Below are 16,669 nucleotides of genomic sequence, written 5' to 3' on the forward strand. Positions count from 1 at the left end.
TGAATCCCCCCACTTCCAGAACATTTCAAACTATAAAAATTGATAATGAGAAAATGACAATTTTTTTAAATGTTCAATTGGTAATAAATCAAAAGACCAACTCTTAATTTATAGAGAACCCTGAATTGGGAAGGACCCTAAATAACTCTGTTCTACATTCTCCCATCCCTTTTAGATTATAGAGGAGAAACAGTCCAGAGAGGTTGGATAGGTGAATCTTCAGGCTGAGTTCCTAATGTGCAGGCTGGCATTGGTTCTGCCCACTCTGGCCATCCTGGCCACCGAGAATCACTGAACAGGAGCAAATTTGGGGGTTTGAATGCCTTTTCAAACGTCATTTCCATGGTGCTTTCAAATTATCACCAAAAAGAGAATGAAAACACCCTTTTTTTTTTTTTAAAGTAGAGTGAGAGAGGAGAGAGAGAGAGAGAGAATTTTCAATATTTATTTTTTAGTTCTCGGCGGACACAACATCTTTGTTGGTATGTGGTGCTGAGGATCGAACCCGGGCCGCACGCATGCCAGGTGAGCGTGCTACCGCTTGAGCCACATCCCCAGCCCTGAAAACACCCTTAACTCTGAATTTTACCTGGTATTAAAGAGAATATTCTTGGGCTTCACACCAGTTCGGTCACGTCCAATTAGTAATCAGGTAACCTCATATTCTGAGTAGGTGTCAGAGTGCTGGGCAAACTGAGGTAGTCAAGAGAGGAGGCTCCAAGGTCACATATAGAACTTGGGTGGGTAGTCAGCCAGACATGGTGACATGCACCTGTAATCCCAGCCACTACTTGGGAGGCTGAAACAGGATGATCCAGAATGGGAGCCCAGCCTGAGCAACACAGCAAGACCCTGTATCAGAAAAGATAAAAAGAGGGCTGGGGATATAGCTCAGTTGGTAGAGTGCTTGCCTCATATGCACAAGGCCCTGGGTTCAGTAGCCAGCACCACAAAAAAAGGAAGAAAACTTGCATAGTCCGTCATCAATCAGAGTAGAATTTCTCAGCAAAAGGAAGGTCCCATAATCATGGGCTCCCTTGGTAGACAGTCTGCAAGTGCAAGGAAGGTGATGGCACATGGAGAAAATTTGAACCGAAGATGTCCAGGAGACCAGGCCAGGTCCCTCCAATTCTTTATGCTTTCTGAGTCTGTCGGTTGTCCTGTAGCTTATGACTTGAGGCTCTTTTGTCTCAGAGCTTCTGCTGACACTAACTAGGTTGAAGATTTAGCAGAGTTACAGATGAATAAGTATGTTCCTGGGACATGTAAGTCAGCTGTGGAATATGTGACTCCAGTGACTTTCTGGGGTAAATCTCTTTGATAGTATGAATGACCTAATTCTTTGTCAGACACTGAAGAAACATACAGAATGACAAGGGTAGAAGGGTCCACTGCCCTAACTGCCACTTCTGCCTCAGAACAATACACCCATTTCTTTTTATGTAACCTGTTCCCTTTTACTAACTTCTCTAACAGAAGGAACCATCCTTTATGTCCCTTATGGGCAGTTCTCAGTCAACATTTCTGAATTGTAAGCCTATTTATTTTCTATAGAAATGCCTTTCCCGGGACCATAGGACTGTATAGCCACATTGTGTCATTAATCCTCTCAACATACCCAGAAAGTAGTAAAATTACCTAGAAAAAGAAAAAAACACATTGAAATGCAAATGTGATTCTGTAAATGGATCTCTCGAAATTGACAGATCTTTTCAACAGTGCTATGATCCACCTTTGTGCCTGCAAAAATCACAGAAACCCAGGCTAGCACTTTTGTTCTCTAAAGACACTAAAGATCTATCACTCATGTCCTTCATTTGGGGAAGAATTTCTACCGCAGGAGTGAGCCCCTTCAAATCTATTGTGTCATTTGGGACCACACTGTACATTGTGGTGTAGCCCCCGACATGAGTTTCATACAACTGCCTCTAGGAGGCTTTCTTCCCAGACCACCTGAGCATTCTCTCACCTCTGCTGCTGAAACATGAAGTGGTGATACCCTCTTGCCACCCACCTGAGCCCAAATGAGCTTTCCCATGACTGATGAGGATTACACATCTGCTATGTGTAGGAATTCCCACAGAGCACCAGAGTGAGTGAGGCAGGACCCGCCATGCTGTCTGGGCCAATAGGACTACCTTCTGCCCAGGAGTCCAGCCAGTGGGGGATGCATTCAGCAGACCTAATGGGCCAGGTAGAAGGAAGCCATGCTCCATGCCTATAAGCTAGGAACTGTACTACACATTCAGTGACTCAGGGGGCCACTGGATATGTTTCAGGAACCTCTGCTGAGCTGTGAATGAGTATATACAATCATTACTTATTTTTCCTCAGAATTTATCCAGAGAAAAGAATTTTACTGTAATTGAAGATAGTACTTTTGTCCCACTCTTATAATAATTGTCTTCCCATTGTTTCAATTTCATTTCAGTTGTATAATTTATTGTGGCATCATGGTCCTAGTAGAAAGCTTGAGCAATTAGCCTGAAGCCACAAATGGCAGACATTTTTTATAGCACTGCTCTCTCCCCACTACTATCCCCTTGACTCTCATTTCTGTAAGCAGCACTATATTTTCACACATATGCAAGCTATTGGCTCTTCTTCAACACCAGCCTCAGCTTGCATCAGGCTCCAGATTCTCACTAAGCACTCCTTCTCCTCTTGAGCCTTCCCTTCACCTCCTTACTTTTTCCAGCCCTCATCACCTCTCTAACTACTGTTTAGGAACATAGGTCCTGCCCCTCCTAGGCTATTAGCCTCACCATTATCCCAGGGGTAACACCTCTGCTGGCATTTGAAATCTCCCCACCCACCAGTCCCATCTACAGTCCCTGTGCCCATCTTCCAGACTTGTTCCCTCCTTAAGCCTTCCATTCCTGCTCCTCCCCCAGAGATATGATCTGCCTCAAAGGGCTCTCCCACTCCACCCTGCTTCTGTGAGATCTCTTTCCTTCAACTCAAACATGGTGGTCCTCCAAACAGAAGCTCCCATACTTTGAAAATTGTCCAGGATGAGGAAGCACAGTGTAGTGAGTGTGGGATTTGGACCCCACAAGAGAAAGCTGGGCCTCCTCTCTGAGGGCCCCTGCCTGCTCCTAGCATATACCTCCATTATCTCCTAGACATTTTCCAGCTAAAAACTCAGGATCTGACAAAATCACATCTCATGTTCTCTTTGTAGTACCTGCTCCTTTGTGTTTTCATGAGGAGCTATGTAGCCTACCTGGCCCACACAGGACATTCAAACCTTGTGTGTGTTTGTCATAAGGCTCTGAGAGCAGGTGCCTCACCTCTGTCTTGTTCAGAGGCTGGCATCAAACAAGCAAGGATCTTTACCAGCTCTGTCCAACCGAAGTATAATGTAACATATGTAATTCTAAATTTTCTAGTAGCCACAGTAAGAAAGAAGGGAGGGAGTGAAATTTACTTTAGTAATATATTTAATTTGGCCCAGTAGTTCAAAAGAATGATGTCAACTTCTAGTCAATATAAAAATTAGTAATAAGATACTTTTTAATGTAAAACATGTTGCATCTTCATATGTGTATTTTATACAACTCAATTTGTATAATTCATGTGTTCAATAGACACATGTGGCTGATAGTTGCCATATTGGATGGCACAGATCTATACAAGTCAAATATTCCTTATCTAAAATGCTGGGGGTGGAAAGTACTTGAGATTTCAGAGTTTTTCAAGAGTTTGAATATTTTCATAGACTTTACTGGCTGAGCATCCATAATCTGAAATTGAATTTTAGAGCACTTCATATTTTTAGATTACAGATGCTCAATCTGTATGGTGCCTTGTTAGAAGTAACATAAATCTAAAAGATATAAGGTGCGTAGATTTAAGGCTACACAGGGAAGCAGGTAACTATGTTGTAACAGGATATAGGTACCATAACATTTGACATTACTCTTCCCCCCACCAAAAAAAAGTCACAAGTTACAGAGGTTTATAAAGTCTCCACCTGATATAAGGGGAGAACTTCAGGGGCAGCTACAAAGAGAAGAAATAAGAGATGCATTTTTGCTAGATCTTGTGTTTGCCAAAGATTATCTAGGAAATAGTGGAGGCCCATGCTAGGAGCAGGCAAAGGCCCTTAGAGCAGAAGTCCAGCTTCCTATCTTGTTATTAACAGTGTGGGTTTGGGCTGAGGTTGTGGCTCAGTGGTAGAGCACTTGCCTCACATGCATGAGGCACTTGGTTCAAGCCTCAGCACTACATATAAATAAATAAATAGATGGACACAATATCTATCTATCTATCTACAGCTAAAAAAAAAAATTAAGAAAAAAAAAAGAAAACAGTGTGGGTTTACTAGATGCCCATACACCCTGATCCTCAAATGTATTCTGAAGTCCTGATACTACTAATTTTGTGATATTAATATTTCTACCCCCATTTTTTAAGATTGCTTCTAATCTTGGGTATGTATAGCACCAGCATGTTCCACAAGCCCATGGATGCCAAGTTGCTAGGAGAGGATCAGCATCCATACTGGAGCATTGTCGTTGTAGCTGACATTATTCTAGGATGGTGGGGCCAGGTCCTCCCTATCTGTTATCTCTTTTAATATTCTTCATACCCCTGGGCTGGGGATGTGGCTCAAGTGGTAGCACGCTCACCTAGCATGCGTGAGGCACTGGGTTCGATTCTCAGCACCACATAAATATAGAATAAAGATATTGTATCCACCTAAAAAAAAAAACTAAAAAATAAATATTTTTAAAAAATATTCTTCATACCCCTAAGGCTGGGTTAATGTTGTGGTTCCAATATAAGGTGTCCCCCAGAAGCTCACCTGAGATAATACGAGAGGTTTGGGAGGTGAAATGATTGGATTATGATACCCTTAACACAATCAGTAAACTCGTCCCCTGACAGGAATCGATAACTGGGTAGTAACTGAAGGCAGGTAGGTTATGGCTGGAGAAGGCATATCCCTGGAGGCATGCCTTTGGGGTTTATATTTTGTCCTTGTTGAGCAGAACTCTCTCTGCTTCCTGATCATGTCCTGAGCCGCTGTCCTCTACCACACTCTTCTGCCATGATGTTCTACCTCACCTCAAGCCCTGAGGAATGAACTTGACCATCTATGGACTGAGACCTCAGAAACTGTGAGCCCCTAAATAAAGTTTTCCTCTTCTAATTGTTCTTATCAGGTCTTTTGGTCATAGCAGTTTAAAAAAAAATGACTAAAACAGGTAGTTTTACTTACCTTGTAAGCATCTTGTGAAGGAGCATGACTGAAACGAAGACATCAAGAATAGACAGATTGCAGCTGAGCTGAATCATGAAAGGCAATGAAAGGATGTTTCTAGTGATATTTGAACACACTGATACTCTTGGATTTTTTTTTTTTTTTTTGCAATGTCTACAAACATTTGTTTTTTAATTAGGAAATGGGGCATAAATCAAATGCTATATATAAATGAATGGTTTAAGATTGTCTTTCATATCAGAAAGAAAACAAGTATGTCAGCTATTGTGTATTTATACTATCAGAGAAATCACACTTTACAAATTTTGTTTGATTGGTTTTTAATGTCCTTTAAGAAATGCACTTTTCAAATAGTTGCTATTATTTTAATTAATCAGTAAAGCCAGCTTCTAATTTGACTATATAATTATCAGTTGGCCATTAGAATAGCAATAAAGCTAGTTTTAAACATTAGCTCTTTCAAAATTCTACAGCGTAGGATTTATGTGAAATGGTATTTTAATTACTTTATTCATTCTTTGTGGGAAAAATGAACTTTCATCTCTTTTGGCAGAACTTCATTGTGCTTATTGGTTACTCGTAATTATGTGTGCTTTTTCTTATGATAGAGAATAAGCAGTGTTTTCTACAATAATATGCATGAAATTCCTAATGTTTTCTAAATTAGTTTGTGTGTGTGTGTGTGTGTGTATTTTCTTAGTCCTCACAACAAATAGCTAATTGCTTTGAAATAAATAAAACCTCAAGTCTTCTAAACCAAACTATAGTTTATTTTTAACTTTTTCTTCAGGAACTAGACGTAATCAAGTGTGCCACTTAATATTTTTGAAGCAAATTTTGCATTAGGATATCAGAGCCAGAGGTTTATCATGTTGATGGAGAATGCTAATCCCACAGCTCTCTATTTTCTCATAAATCTTGCTACATTTGAGAGTTGGCATATTTTCTATTCATTACTTATGGCCCTAGCAAGATTCTTCCTGACCCATTAAATGAACCCCTAGACAAACTAAATGGAGAGGACATTGTTTCATTACTATTTTAGTGAGGTGGTGCACACACAGGTATTATTAACTGGTCTTAAGACTGGTGCTTCTTACTTTGAGTTGTAAAGCCAAATAATCATCTCATATCTAAGATTTTTATGTTTAATTGGACATTTCATGCCCAGTATTTGTTGATCAGAACTTGTTGCTTTGGATTTTCATAACCTTATTTTAGAAATAGAAAGTGTGGGAGGAGAGCAATGTATTCAGTTTCTTTGATGTAAGAAATAGCTAGTTAAAACAACACCATATGTCATCATTCTGTATTACGTATAAAGTGCAAGGTTAGAGGATAATATGACACATGACACAGGATGATGAAACTGCTTTTATGTGGGTCCCTTGAATGCCAAAAGTACTTAGCAAAAATGGAATATTTCCATTTTTCTGGTCAGGAATAACTTTCAACTTTTTTCTTTCTTTTTTCTTTTTTTAATTGCAGAAATGAAAACCTGTATTTCAGTGGCAGACTTGTTTTATGATCAATAAGTCATCTAGTTGACCAGATGATAAGCCTAATCAATTAGCAAGGGTTTCATGTTTTAAACAACACTGTTTCTTTCTCTTTTGCTGTTTGGGGAATGGGGATTCTGGCATGTTGTGATAAGCCTTAGCTCTGATTCTGGGAGATGAAGCAGCTATGGGATTCTCCTATCCCCACAGCTGAGATGGTGGTCTCAGTGGGAAAGGCAAGTATAACTATGCCAACTATCCATTAAAGATCCAGAACATTGTTTTGACCCTCTCCCTGCAGTTACAGACCTTAAAGACACTCCTGAAAACTCATTTTTAAGAAAAGGTACAAAGGGGAGATAATATAATACCTGTGAGCTAAGTCTGACAGAATGTAAAGTGAATACATCAATAGATATTTTTGAGCACCTTTTATGTGTCCTGCATATGTATAATAGAACATAAAGGAGGAACTGATAACCAGGTAGATCCTTATTATACTCGCCTAATGAAATTTTAATTTAAATTAAGTTTAGAAATATAAGTGCTCATCATCCTTATAAAAAATTAACATGTAGAATTTCAATCCTACAAAACAATCAAACAGGAAAGTTAATTCACTTGGAGCATCTTGAATCTAAGGCATTATATGTAAATCACAGGGCCTAGCACAGAATAAAGCCATAGTAAATGGTGCCACTTTTATATATTGATTTATGAATGTTTATTCTGTGACTAATATTAAGTTTACACAATGGCTAATAGTAAACTGTGTAGAATGACATATAACTGTACTAATCATTCTGAACTCCTGGGAAGAAGAAGCAGCAAAACAAACTAGTCCCAACACAGAAAATCAAAGGAATTCTCAAATGTGGGAAATATCCTCTTGCAGAATAAGGTCTTAAAAGTAGTCAAGAATGAAGACAGAAACAATAAAATCAAGTTTTCCTGCCAATGGTCAGAGAATTTCTCAGCATGGACCCCAGAATCCAACACAAAGACAGACCACCGCTCTTCTTAGTTATAATGTCACCTAAGGTTTGTGACATAGGCTGTTTAATTTTTTTGTAGCGATACACAATTGGCCCTCTGTATCTGCAGAATCTGCATCCAGAGAGGCAACAAACTATGGATCAAAAATATTTAGGAAACCAATATATAAAAACCAATAAAAATTTAAATAAAGCAATAAAAAATGCAAATAGAAAATATAACAACTCTTTGCATAGCATTTGCATTGTATTGGGTATTGTAAGGCATCTAGAAGTGACTTAAAGTATATGGGAGAGGGCATAGATTATATAGAAACTCTGTACTTTCCATTTTATCTAAAGGACTGTAGCATCTGTACATTTTGATATCTGCAGGGGGCCTGGAACCAATTTCCCCTGGATAATGAGGGGCAACTACATCCTTATAGCCTCTAATATTATGGGCTTTACTTTCCATAAACCTTGCCTTGCAGTTAACTTGACTGGAATGCATTTATTCTGTGAAGCAGAACATAACTTATTGGAAAACGAAGCTGGCTGGCTTCCATGAGTTGAATTTTGCGAAGGGAGGAATTTGAAAGGCTTTGATAGAAAAAGAATTGCATCAATGGCATTAGAAACCACATGTTATAAGATTGTCAGCAGGAAATGTTGGGAAATGACACTTTCCCCATCGATGGTGTGGGCCACATGCTGTCACTGTGGCTGGCTCACGTCTCCTTATAGTCCCCATTGGTACCCTGAGTTGAGTACACTTGGCCTCTTTAGCAGAAAATATTAAAGCCAGATTTATGGCTACCCTGCTAGTCCTCTCCCCACTTTTCTTTTTTCCCTTCTGTCTAAGTCTCCTGACCCCACCCCACTCACATCCCATCCCCACCCATCTTGAAGGAAGAACCAGGGTGGTCCTAACTAGAGACTGATGTCCTGACTCTGGTTATGATGGGATAGGAGAAAATCCTTTCAGGGTGAGAGGAGACAAGGGAAACCAAATTAATGAGGTACAGAAGTCAAAACCAAGTAAAAGAAGAGAAGAGTAAGCACAGGTGCAGAGCAGAATCCAGGGCCCAGGACAGAGCACTTATATCACCCACTGTTATTGACAATTACCTCCACAGCCTGGGGCAAGCAAGGGAAGGGATGGCCCTCTCAGTGTATAATCAGGGTTCAGTTCTAGCCCTTTGCTTCCACCTCTCCTTCTTTCACAGAGGAAAAAGCTCCTATCTACTCTCTCTTAGCCTCCTCCTATACAACACGTCCAGAGAAGGCTGAGCAGGCAGTTTCCTGGCTGGCTGCGTGGGTCATGATACGCTGGAGCAGCAGTTTTTGGTCTTGTCTATTGCCCAACACTCTAGATCAGTCACAAACCTGACACGCTCCCGTGGATACAGCAGATTTTGCCTGCTCCTTCCTCTGCACAGGGCCCCGAGTGTTTTAGTGTTGATAGTTCTGAAAGCACTGTGAAGACTTACAAGCAGCTTGCCAAGTGTATATCAGGAATACGGGACTCTGAGAGACTTTCCTGCACAGAACACCAGCTTCACCATCTCTCCTCCACCCCCTTCCCTCAGGAAAAAGCATCGATGTGAAAATAGTATTAGGAAAGATGTCATTTCAGACTTGCTCTAATTCCTATAAGCATAATTATTCAAAAATGTGCTATAACAATAATTTAACCCACCTCACAGTTGACACAGAAATGAAGACCCTCTAATGTGCTTAGCATTAGATAAATAACAATCTAAACACTACATTTAAGTTCTCTTGTCCTGGAAATCTTGGTATGGATTACAATATGGATGATTTTTTATTTATTGGTAGTTTCACCTCTCTAAAAAGGAATGACAGTTACTTGTGCTCCTAAAACACATAGTAATAAATATCTCAAAGAGGAGATAAAAATGTTTAAACTTTATCTAAATAAGGAAGATGAAACAAATGTAACAACTCTCCTTGCTAGTAAAGTTACTACAAGCACTATATTTATAAAGCTTGAGTTTCCTGGTACCAAAAGTAAAATAAAAAGATGCGACTGATGATGAGAAACATGCCAGTCTTCAGTCTTCCAAGAAAAAGGAATTTTTTTTTTCAAGTCACATAGCTGCTGAATGTAAGGGTATTGCAATGAAGAACAGTTTTACAAAAACCACAGGTGCATTATAAGATGCCAGAAACTCATGTGTGTTCACTCAACACTTATTAGAGGTCCATCCCCAGGCTGGCTGCAGATATGGGCTTATAAATTAGGTTTGGGACAGACTGAATTCCTATCAATTAGGGCTAATATGTTTATTTTATTCCTAAAGCTGCAGAATCTCTAATGGTCTGATTTTTGAAAATTTATTTTAGGAGTTCTTTGGAATTTATCCTCATGTGATGCCGTCAAGATGACAATCATCAGAGATGCCCTCTCAACCTTAACAAACACTGTGATCGTTCCACATTCTGGGTGGAATAACTCTTCTTTTGATGATGATCATAAAATTAAATTTCAGACTTCACTAGTTCTGCGTAACACGACAGGTTGCCTGAGGTAAAGTCTTTATTTCTTCCTTCCAATTAATTCTGTGATTAAATTATGTGTGCCCTAGGTAAATCGATTGTAGGAGAACTTTGCTAATATCTAAATTCCAGTTTTGTTTCATGGTTGAGGCCACTGGACTTTCTTATTCCATAAGAAAAACATGCTCACAGACTTGTGGACTTAAAGAAGTTGTCTTACAAATGACTCTTCTATGAATTATTCAGAAAGGCCCTTTCAGTCTGAGCTTACTACCAAAATTCTAGTGTTTTTCACTTTCATAGCATTTTTCTAGTTATCATGTTCCGATTGCTGGTGTGTTTGCAGCCTTCTTTTTGTTTAAATGCAAAATATGATAAAGCCTTTTGCTTTTAATTGGGGTAAAGATTTGTGTAACTTTTGAACAATCGTTGATTTTGAATTTTATATAAATAATTGAAATAAGCCCACATACTATTTGTTTAAGTCTTTACCTTTAGCATTTAAAATCAATAAGCCTCTTTTAATTGTATGTAGTGAGACTCATCATTTGCCATTAATACTCATCAGATCACATTCGGCCCTTTTCTCAGACTAACAGTACCCCCAGGAACTTGAGACAGACATCTTAAGCAGAGTGGCAGGTTGTGACAGGGAGAATGGCCTCTGGCCTCAGGCAGCTTGACTTCCCACTCAACTTCTTTTTTTTTTTTTTCTTGAAAGGCATGTTTATTACTAATGAAAATAGCACACTGATATACACAAGAAAAGACACTTTTATAAATGTAAAGAAAATGTTTGTTTCTAATTAGCTAATATTAAGACTAGACATTTTTAAGAAAATTATACAGTAACATGAATTTATTTGATCCCATTTAGGATAAAATATCATTATAAGTAAGATGAAAAAGAAAAATCCTTCATTACCCATACTCCACATTGAACATAAACTAGGGTTGTACACTATTGCACAAGAATCACAGTCTTTATATATTAGTATACCTATATCCTCTGATACCATTATTATTTTTTCCTATATATGCCCTTAATCACTAAAGAAGAAATAGAAGAAAGGGGAAAAAATAGGATGAGGAATCATTTAATCTCAGCTGTAGTAAAAGCTGTGTAGTTGAGGGAAAAGGTTAAATCTATTCTGAGTGGTTTAACTTTGTCTTATTAAACTCATAAGTATTATAAAGATAGTTGTCACTACTAGATGCTTGATTTTATTTGTGAAACTTCCAAAATTTTCTGCTTAAGATTTTAAAGTTTTTTCCCCAAAACTTATTTGTGTTGGATGAAATTAGATGAAAAAAAAATTTTTTTTTAGTCACAAATTAACCCTAGAAGGCAACTCTTTGAATGAGTGCTTGCCACCCATTTGAATTCTAGGTGGACATAAAGGTTGTCCAGAGTAGTTCACCATGTGAAGCACTTAGGAGAAGTACAGACTGAGCCAAAGTAGGATCATTGTTTTCCACAAGCCAAGCAGTGAAGAGGGGATTTGGGAATTCTGACACACATCACTATTTCTGATTTCCTTTTGCATGACCTTGTCATGAAGAAGCAAATTACTTAGCCCTACATTAATGTCTGTTCCATACCAGTGAAACGGAAGAGTGAAGGAATTAGGAAAAAACAAAACAAAAAAAACAGAAGGCCTTAGTTTAGGAATAAAGAGTTTCATCTTTCCTTTTCTGTAGCTGAACTACATTGAAAAAGACTGCAAAATGCAGTTTCCCCAGCAACAATCCTCTGCTCTGTGAGTACAAGAGCTTTCCCCAAAACAATCTAAGTAGTTATTTTAAAATCTTAGGCCAAACTCGCATTTAGGCTGTATGAATGAGGTTTGAAATATTTTGACGATTGTCATTAACCTACCAATATAATATTTAGTAAGACTGTCACCTTATTTGAAGACAATAAAATGCAGTAAAGTACTAAAAATGTATGGTAAATAACTCAAACTTAATTTTTTTCCAGATTTATGAGGTATTATAGATTATTTAGTCTTATAGATGCAGCCTTTATCATTGAGTTACATGATGCTTTTTTCTTTTTTTTTAATTTTTTTTTTATTGGTTGTTCACAACATTACAAAGCTCTTGACATATCTTATTTCATACATTAGATTGAAGTGGGTTATGAACCCCCAATTTTACCCCAAATGCAGATTGCAGAATCACATCGGTTACACATCCACAATTTTACATAATGCCCTATTAGTAATTGTTGTATTCTGCTACCTTTCCTATCCCCTACTGTCCCCCCTCCCCTTCCCTCCCATCTTCTCTCTCTACCCCATCTACTGTAATTCATTTCTCTCCTTGTTTATTTTCCCATTCCCCTCACAACCTCTTATATGTAATTTTGTATAGCAATGAGGGTCTCCCTTCATTTCCATGCAATTTCCCTTTTCTCTCCCTTTCCCTCCCATCTCATGTCTCTGTTTAATGTTAATCTTTTCTTCCTAGTCTTCCTCCCTACTCTGTTCATAGTTGCTCTCATTATATCAAAGAAGACATTTGGTATTTGTTTTTTAGGGATTGGCTAGCTTCACTAAGCATAATCTGCTCTAGTGCCATCCATTTCCCTGCAAATTCTATGATTTTGTCATTTTTTATTGCTGCATAGTACTCCATTGTGTATAGATGCCACATTTTTTTTTATCCATTCAACATGATGCTTTTTTCATGGATTCTGGGTAAATGGAAATTTATTTGGTAAACAGGGCTCCATTTTCACCATTGCAATGACTGAAGGGTATTTGTTCACATTCATGTGGCCTAACGTCATATTACTTCACACAATAAGACAAGTGCGGGTTTTACCTGATTTTATTTCCACCTCTGTTTTTAATTCTTCAGTATTTAGTCAGTCTGGATCGGCTTCCCACGTCCTGTTTTTTGTTTTGTTTTGTTTTGTGGCTTCGTAGTGAATCATAATGTAGGTGAACAGTGCTGACTTAATAGTACCTCTGACAAAACAATGGAAACTACACAAGTATTTTTTGTAGACTCTAAAACATAAAAATATGTTCACTTATATGATACCTGAGCTAGTTATTAATTCGTGTGCTCGTTTTCTAAGTTTGCCTTCCATTTCATCCAACACAAATAAGTTGGCAGCTGGTACCTTTGTGTCATTTTCATGTTTTCAACCATGGGCACCTTGACGTCTCTCAGTCCTGGAGTGGATTTCCATTTTGCAATGGGAAGGGAAGACAACATATTTATTTCATAAGGAAATAGCTGATTTAGGAGAATAACTTATCTTTATTAAATTGAGATGTTTTAGCCAAGAATAATATGGGTCAGGTTTTTTTCCCCCTCTAATATGTTTCTAACAATTCCCAGTAGAAACAGGTGGGGCCAATCTTCTTCATTTATAATCCAGCTGCAGTGAGTCAGGATCCTTGCTCATTCTGTTCCCAAATGTGTGATAAACGCAGAAAATCGATGTGAAGGTCGCAGTCTTCAAGTCTGTTCCATTGTGTTCCATAAAGCATCCTGGCTGGAGGTGGGAAAGTGGGAGAGTACCATGATGTAATTGATGATTTAAAGAATTTGCCTGGAAATTTTTTTGACCCATGAGTTTTTAAAACCTTATCCCACTCAACTTCTACATCTTTAGAATAAAGGTGACATATCCATCTCAGACTCCTGAAGGAAGTGTCAGAGAGTGAACCCTCAGCAAATGCTGCTCAGCATTCAAACCATTCAAACAGCGTGAGGAGGGCCTGTGCTGCTGCTCCATAGCCTTCAGCATTGGGAGAGGTGGCTATCAGCCCCCTTGGGGCAGGTGGGGAGAGACTTGGGGGAGGATCCCAGGTGAGTCACCTGGCCTACTAGTCACCAGAGGAAGCAGCACCTAATCCTCTCTAGCACTTGAATCCGGGGAGGTTTGATTCTTATCAGCCAGCCCCAGGCAGGGCACACCATTGGGCTACCACATGGTTCAGGGTTGTAAACACTTGGAGAATGTCATCTGTGTGAAAAGACAGACTAGGCCCCTGCCCTGATACAACCATGGTCTACTGAGGAAGGCAGACAATAAGAAACCATCTGTAGGCATTATTAAAAAAAAAAAAAAAAAAAAAAAAGAGGGTGATTAAAGGGTTATGGGATGTTACTTTGATGGTCATGAGGTGAAATTTAACGTACATTTGAAATACTATGGGAGTTACTCCTTTGAGTAATTAGAAGTTAGGAAGACAAGTGTTATAGGCCAAAAAAGGGATTAATGTAAAGACTCTGGGGCAGGAATGAGCTTACAGTGGTCACTTGGTGAGCAAAGGACAGACTTGTTCCAGATCATGTCAAATTTTGTAATAGAGGAAGAATTTTGTATTTTATTCTAAGTACCATGAGAAGCCATGAGAGGGTGTTCACACAGGAAGTGATATAACTGGTTCTGGCTATGATGAGGAAGACTGAGCAGAGGTGAAGAGAGGAAGGTGAGACTGTTGCAGTGGTTCAGCAAATGATAAGAGTGGCCTGGACCAGGGGCTAAAGAGAGGTAGCCAGAATGGGGTTATTTTGTTGAGAGCTGACAAGACGTGCTAATGGATTAAATATAAGGGATGAGGAAATGGGAAGAAAGAAGGATAATACCTAGACCTTTGGCTGGATCTAGTGGAAACATAGAAGTGCTGTTCAGATGAGGGGAGGAGAAAAGAAAGGTTGGAGGGGTGAGCAGTTGGGAGTTTAGCCCATGTCCATTTTGAAAGTTGAATTAGCTATCCCTATGATAATATTTTAAAAAAAAAAAAAAGTTAGATACGTGAGTTGGGAGTTTTAGATAGGTCAGGGCCAAAGGTGGCCCTGGGTCATAGATTGTATTAAAGTCACAGAGCAGAAGAAAGCAAGAAGGAGGGTGCAAAGATAATGAGTTAGGAAAGGGACCAAAGTAGAGCCTGGGAAGGAACCATGGGCAGAAGACACCTATAAGGAAAGGCAGCAAGATAGAGATAAACCAGAAGGGTCCCAGAAGACCTTAAAGGAGGGGAAGAGTCAGTGTTAAGTGCCTCAAAGAGATGATGCTCAGAGCCGAAGAAGGACCACAGATGACATTGTCATTCTGGCCTTGGGAAAACAAAGATGAAAGGAAAAGGCATTCTAAATACCCCTTTTCTCGTCCAAGTTTTGTTTAAATTCTCAATTTATCTAAGTTCAAAGTTAGCCTAGAACCTTTGTTAATGGGACATAAAATAGACTCTTGTAATTTGCTATCAATATTTTTGTGTGTGCATATTTCTAGGAATTGAGTCCAGTGCCTCATACATGCTAGGCAAGCACTCTACCACTGAGCTACATCCCCAGCCCTTTTTATTTTGAGGCAGGGTCTCACTAAGTTGCTGAGGTTAGCTGTGAACTTGCCTGAGCCTCCCAAGTAGCTAGGATACAGGCATGTGCCACTGCACCTGGCTTGATATCAATTTTGGAAGACAAATCAATATAAAAACAATTTCAATATGGATGAGATCCAAAAATAATTTTCAGCATTTTTTATAATTGAAAAGATGAGAAAAGTTTTAACATAAGAAAATATCCATTTTAACTTGACATTTTTGTACAAGAAATTATGTATTTCCTCTGTTGATTCAATAAACATTTTAATGACTACCTAGTGTATGTAAAAACAGTACAGCAGGCATGGGAATTGCAAGAGTCTACAGGCTTAGGAGGGGAGAACAGGTCTAAAACTAACTACCACTGTAACATGGATCAATTAACCCTTGTATGGGTGAAGTACTTTTCTAATCACTCTACATGTAGCAATTCATTTTTGCCTCACAATGGTTCTTTGAGATAGTTATTTTTATTTTCCTCTTTTTACATATATGGAAGATAGTCCCCTTGTTATGATGTTAGGGGTGAGAAAGTGACCTGTCATGAGAGCAATAGTTAAAGTTCATATGCTGGTGTTTCCCCCTATTTGTTTGGATAATGGTGAAACAGCCATTGTTGAGCTTTGGGGATGTTAAAATACAAGCTCCAGAATATCTCCTCATACCAAATCTGAATGGCTGCCATGGTCCATTCTCTCTGATGATTAAGGTAAGGCTTTGTGCCTAATGAGTAAGTTGTTCCTCTCAGCAGCTCCCATGTCTCCACCCACTTAGGAACCTCAGCTCTGCCGGAGAGGAAGCACGGAAGCAAATGCGATCCTGTGAGGGGCTGGTGGACTCCTTGTTGTATGTGATCCACACGTGCGTGAACACATCTGATTACGACAGCAAGGTCAGTGTCTGCCTAGCCACATGAGGGCACAGTGGCAGGTGACAACAGTTTATTAGTGCCACTATTCGCATGCCATGGATTCTTTCTGAAATTCTGAATTCAGTCTTCCTAGCATGAGCCCATTATTAGCACTCCTCCTGAAGTTAGTCTCTACATCAAAGATTGAGTCTGTCTAAAAATTACAAGTTGACAGGGAAAAGGAC

At 39.0% G+C, this 16,669-nt stretch overlaps 1 protein-coding gene across 10 annotated transcripts in view; it reads left to right on the plus strand.

The window, feature by feature from the left end:
* PKP4 (plakophilin 4) overlaps positions 1–16,669 on the plus strand; it is a 239,560-nt gene that overhangs the window by 202,843 nt on the left and 20,048 nt on the right. For all 10 annotated transcript variants that reach the window (XM_081260642.1, XM_081260647.1, XM_081260645.1 and 7 more), the window contains 2 exons: positions 10,074–10,257; positions 16,349–16,466. In XM_081260642.1, the coding sequence (XP_081116768.1) occupies positions 10,074–10,257; positions 16,349–16,466 (302 nt within the window). The remainder of the gene's footprint in view (positions 1–10,073; positions 10,258–16,348; positions 16,467–16,669) is intronic.

This window comes from Spermophilus citellus (assembly GCF_964194105.1).
Source record: "Spermophilus citellus genome assembly, chromosome: 11".
In the NCBI taxonomy this organism is placed as follows: Eukaryota; Metazoa; Chordata; class Mammalia; order Rodentia; family Sciuridae; genus Spermophilus; species Spermophilus citellus.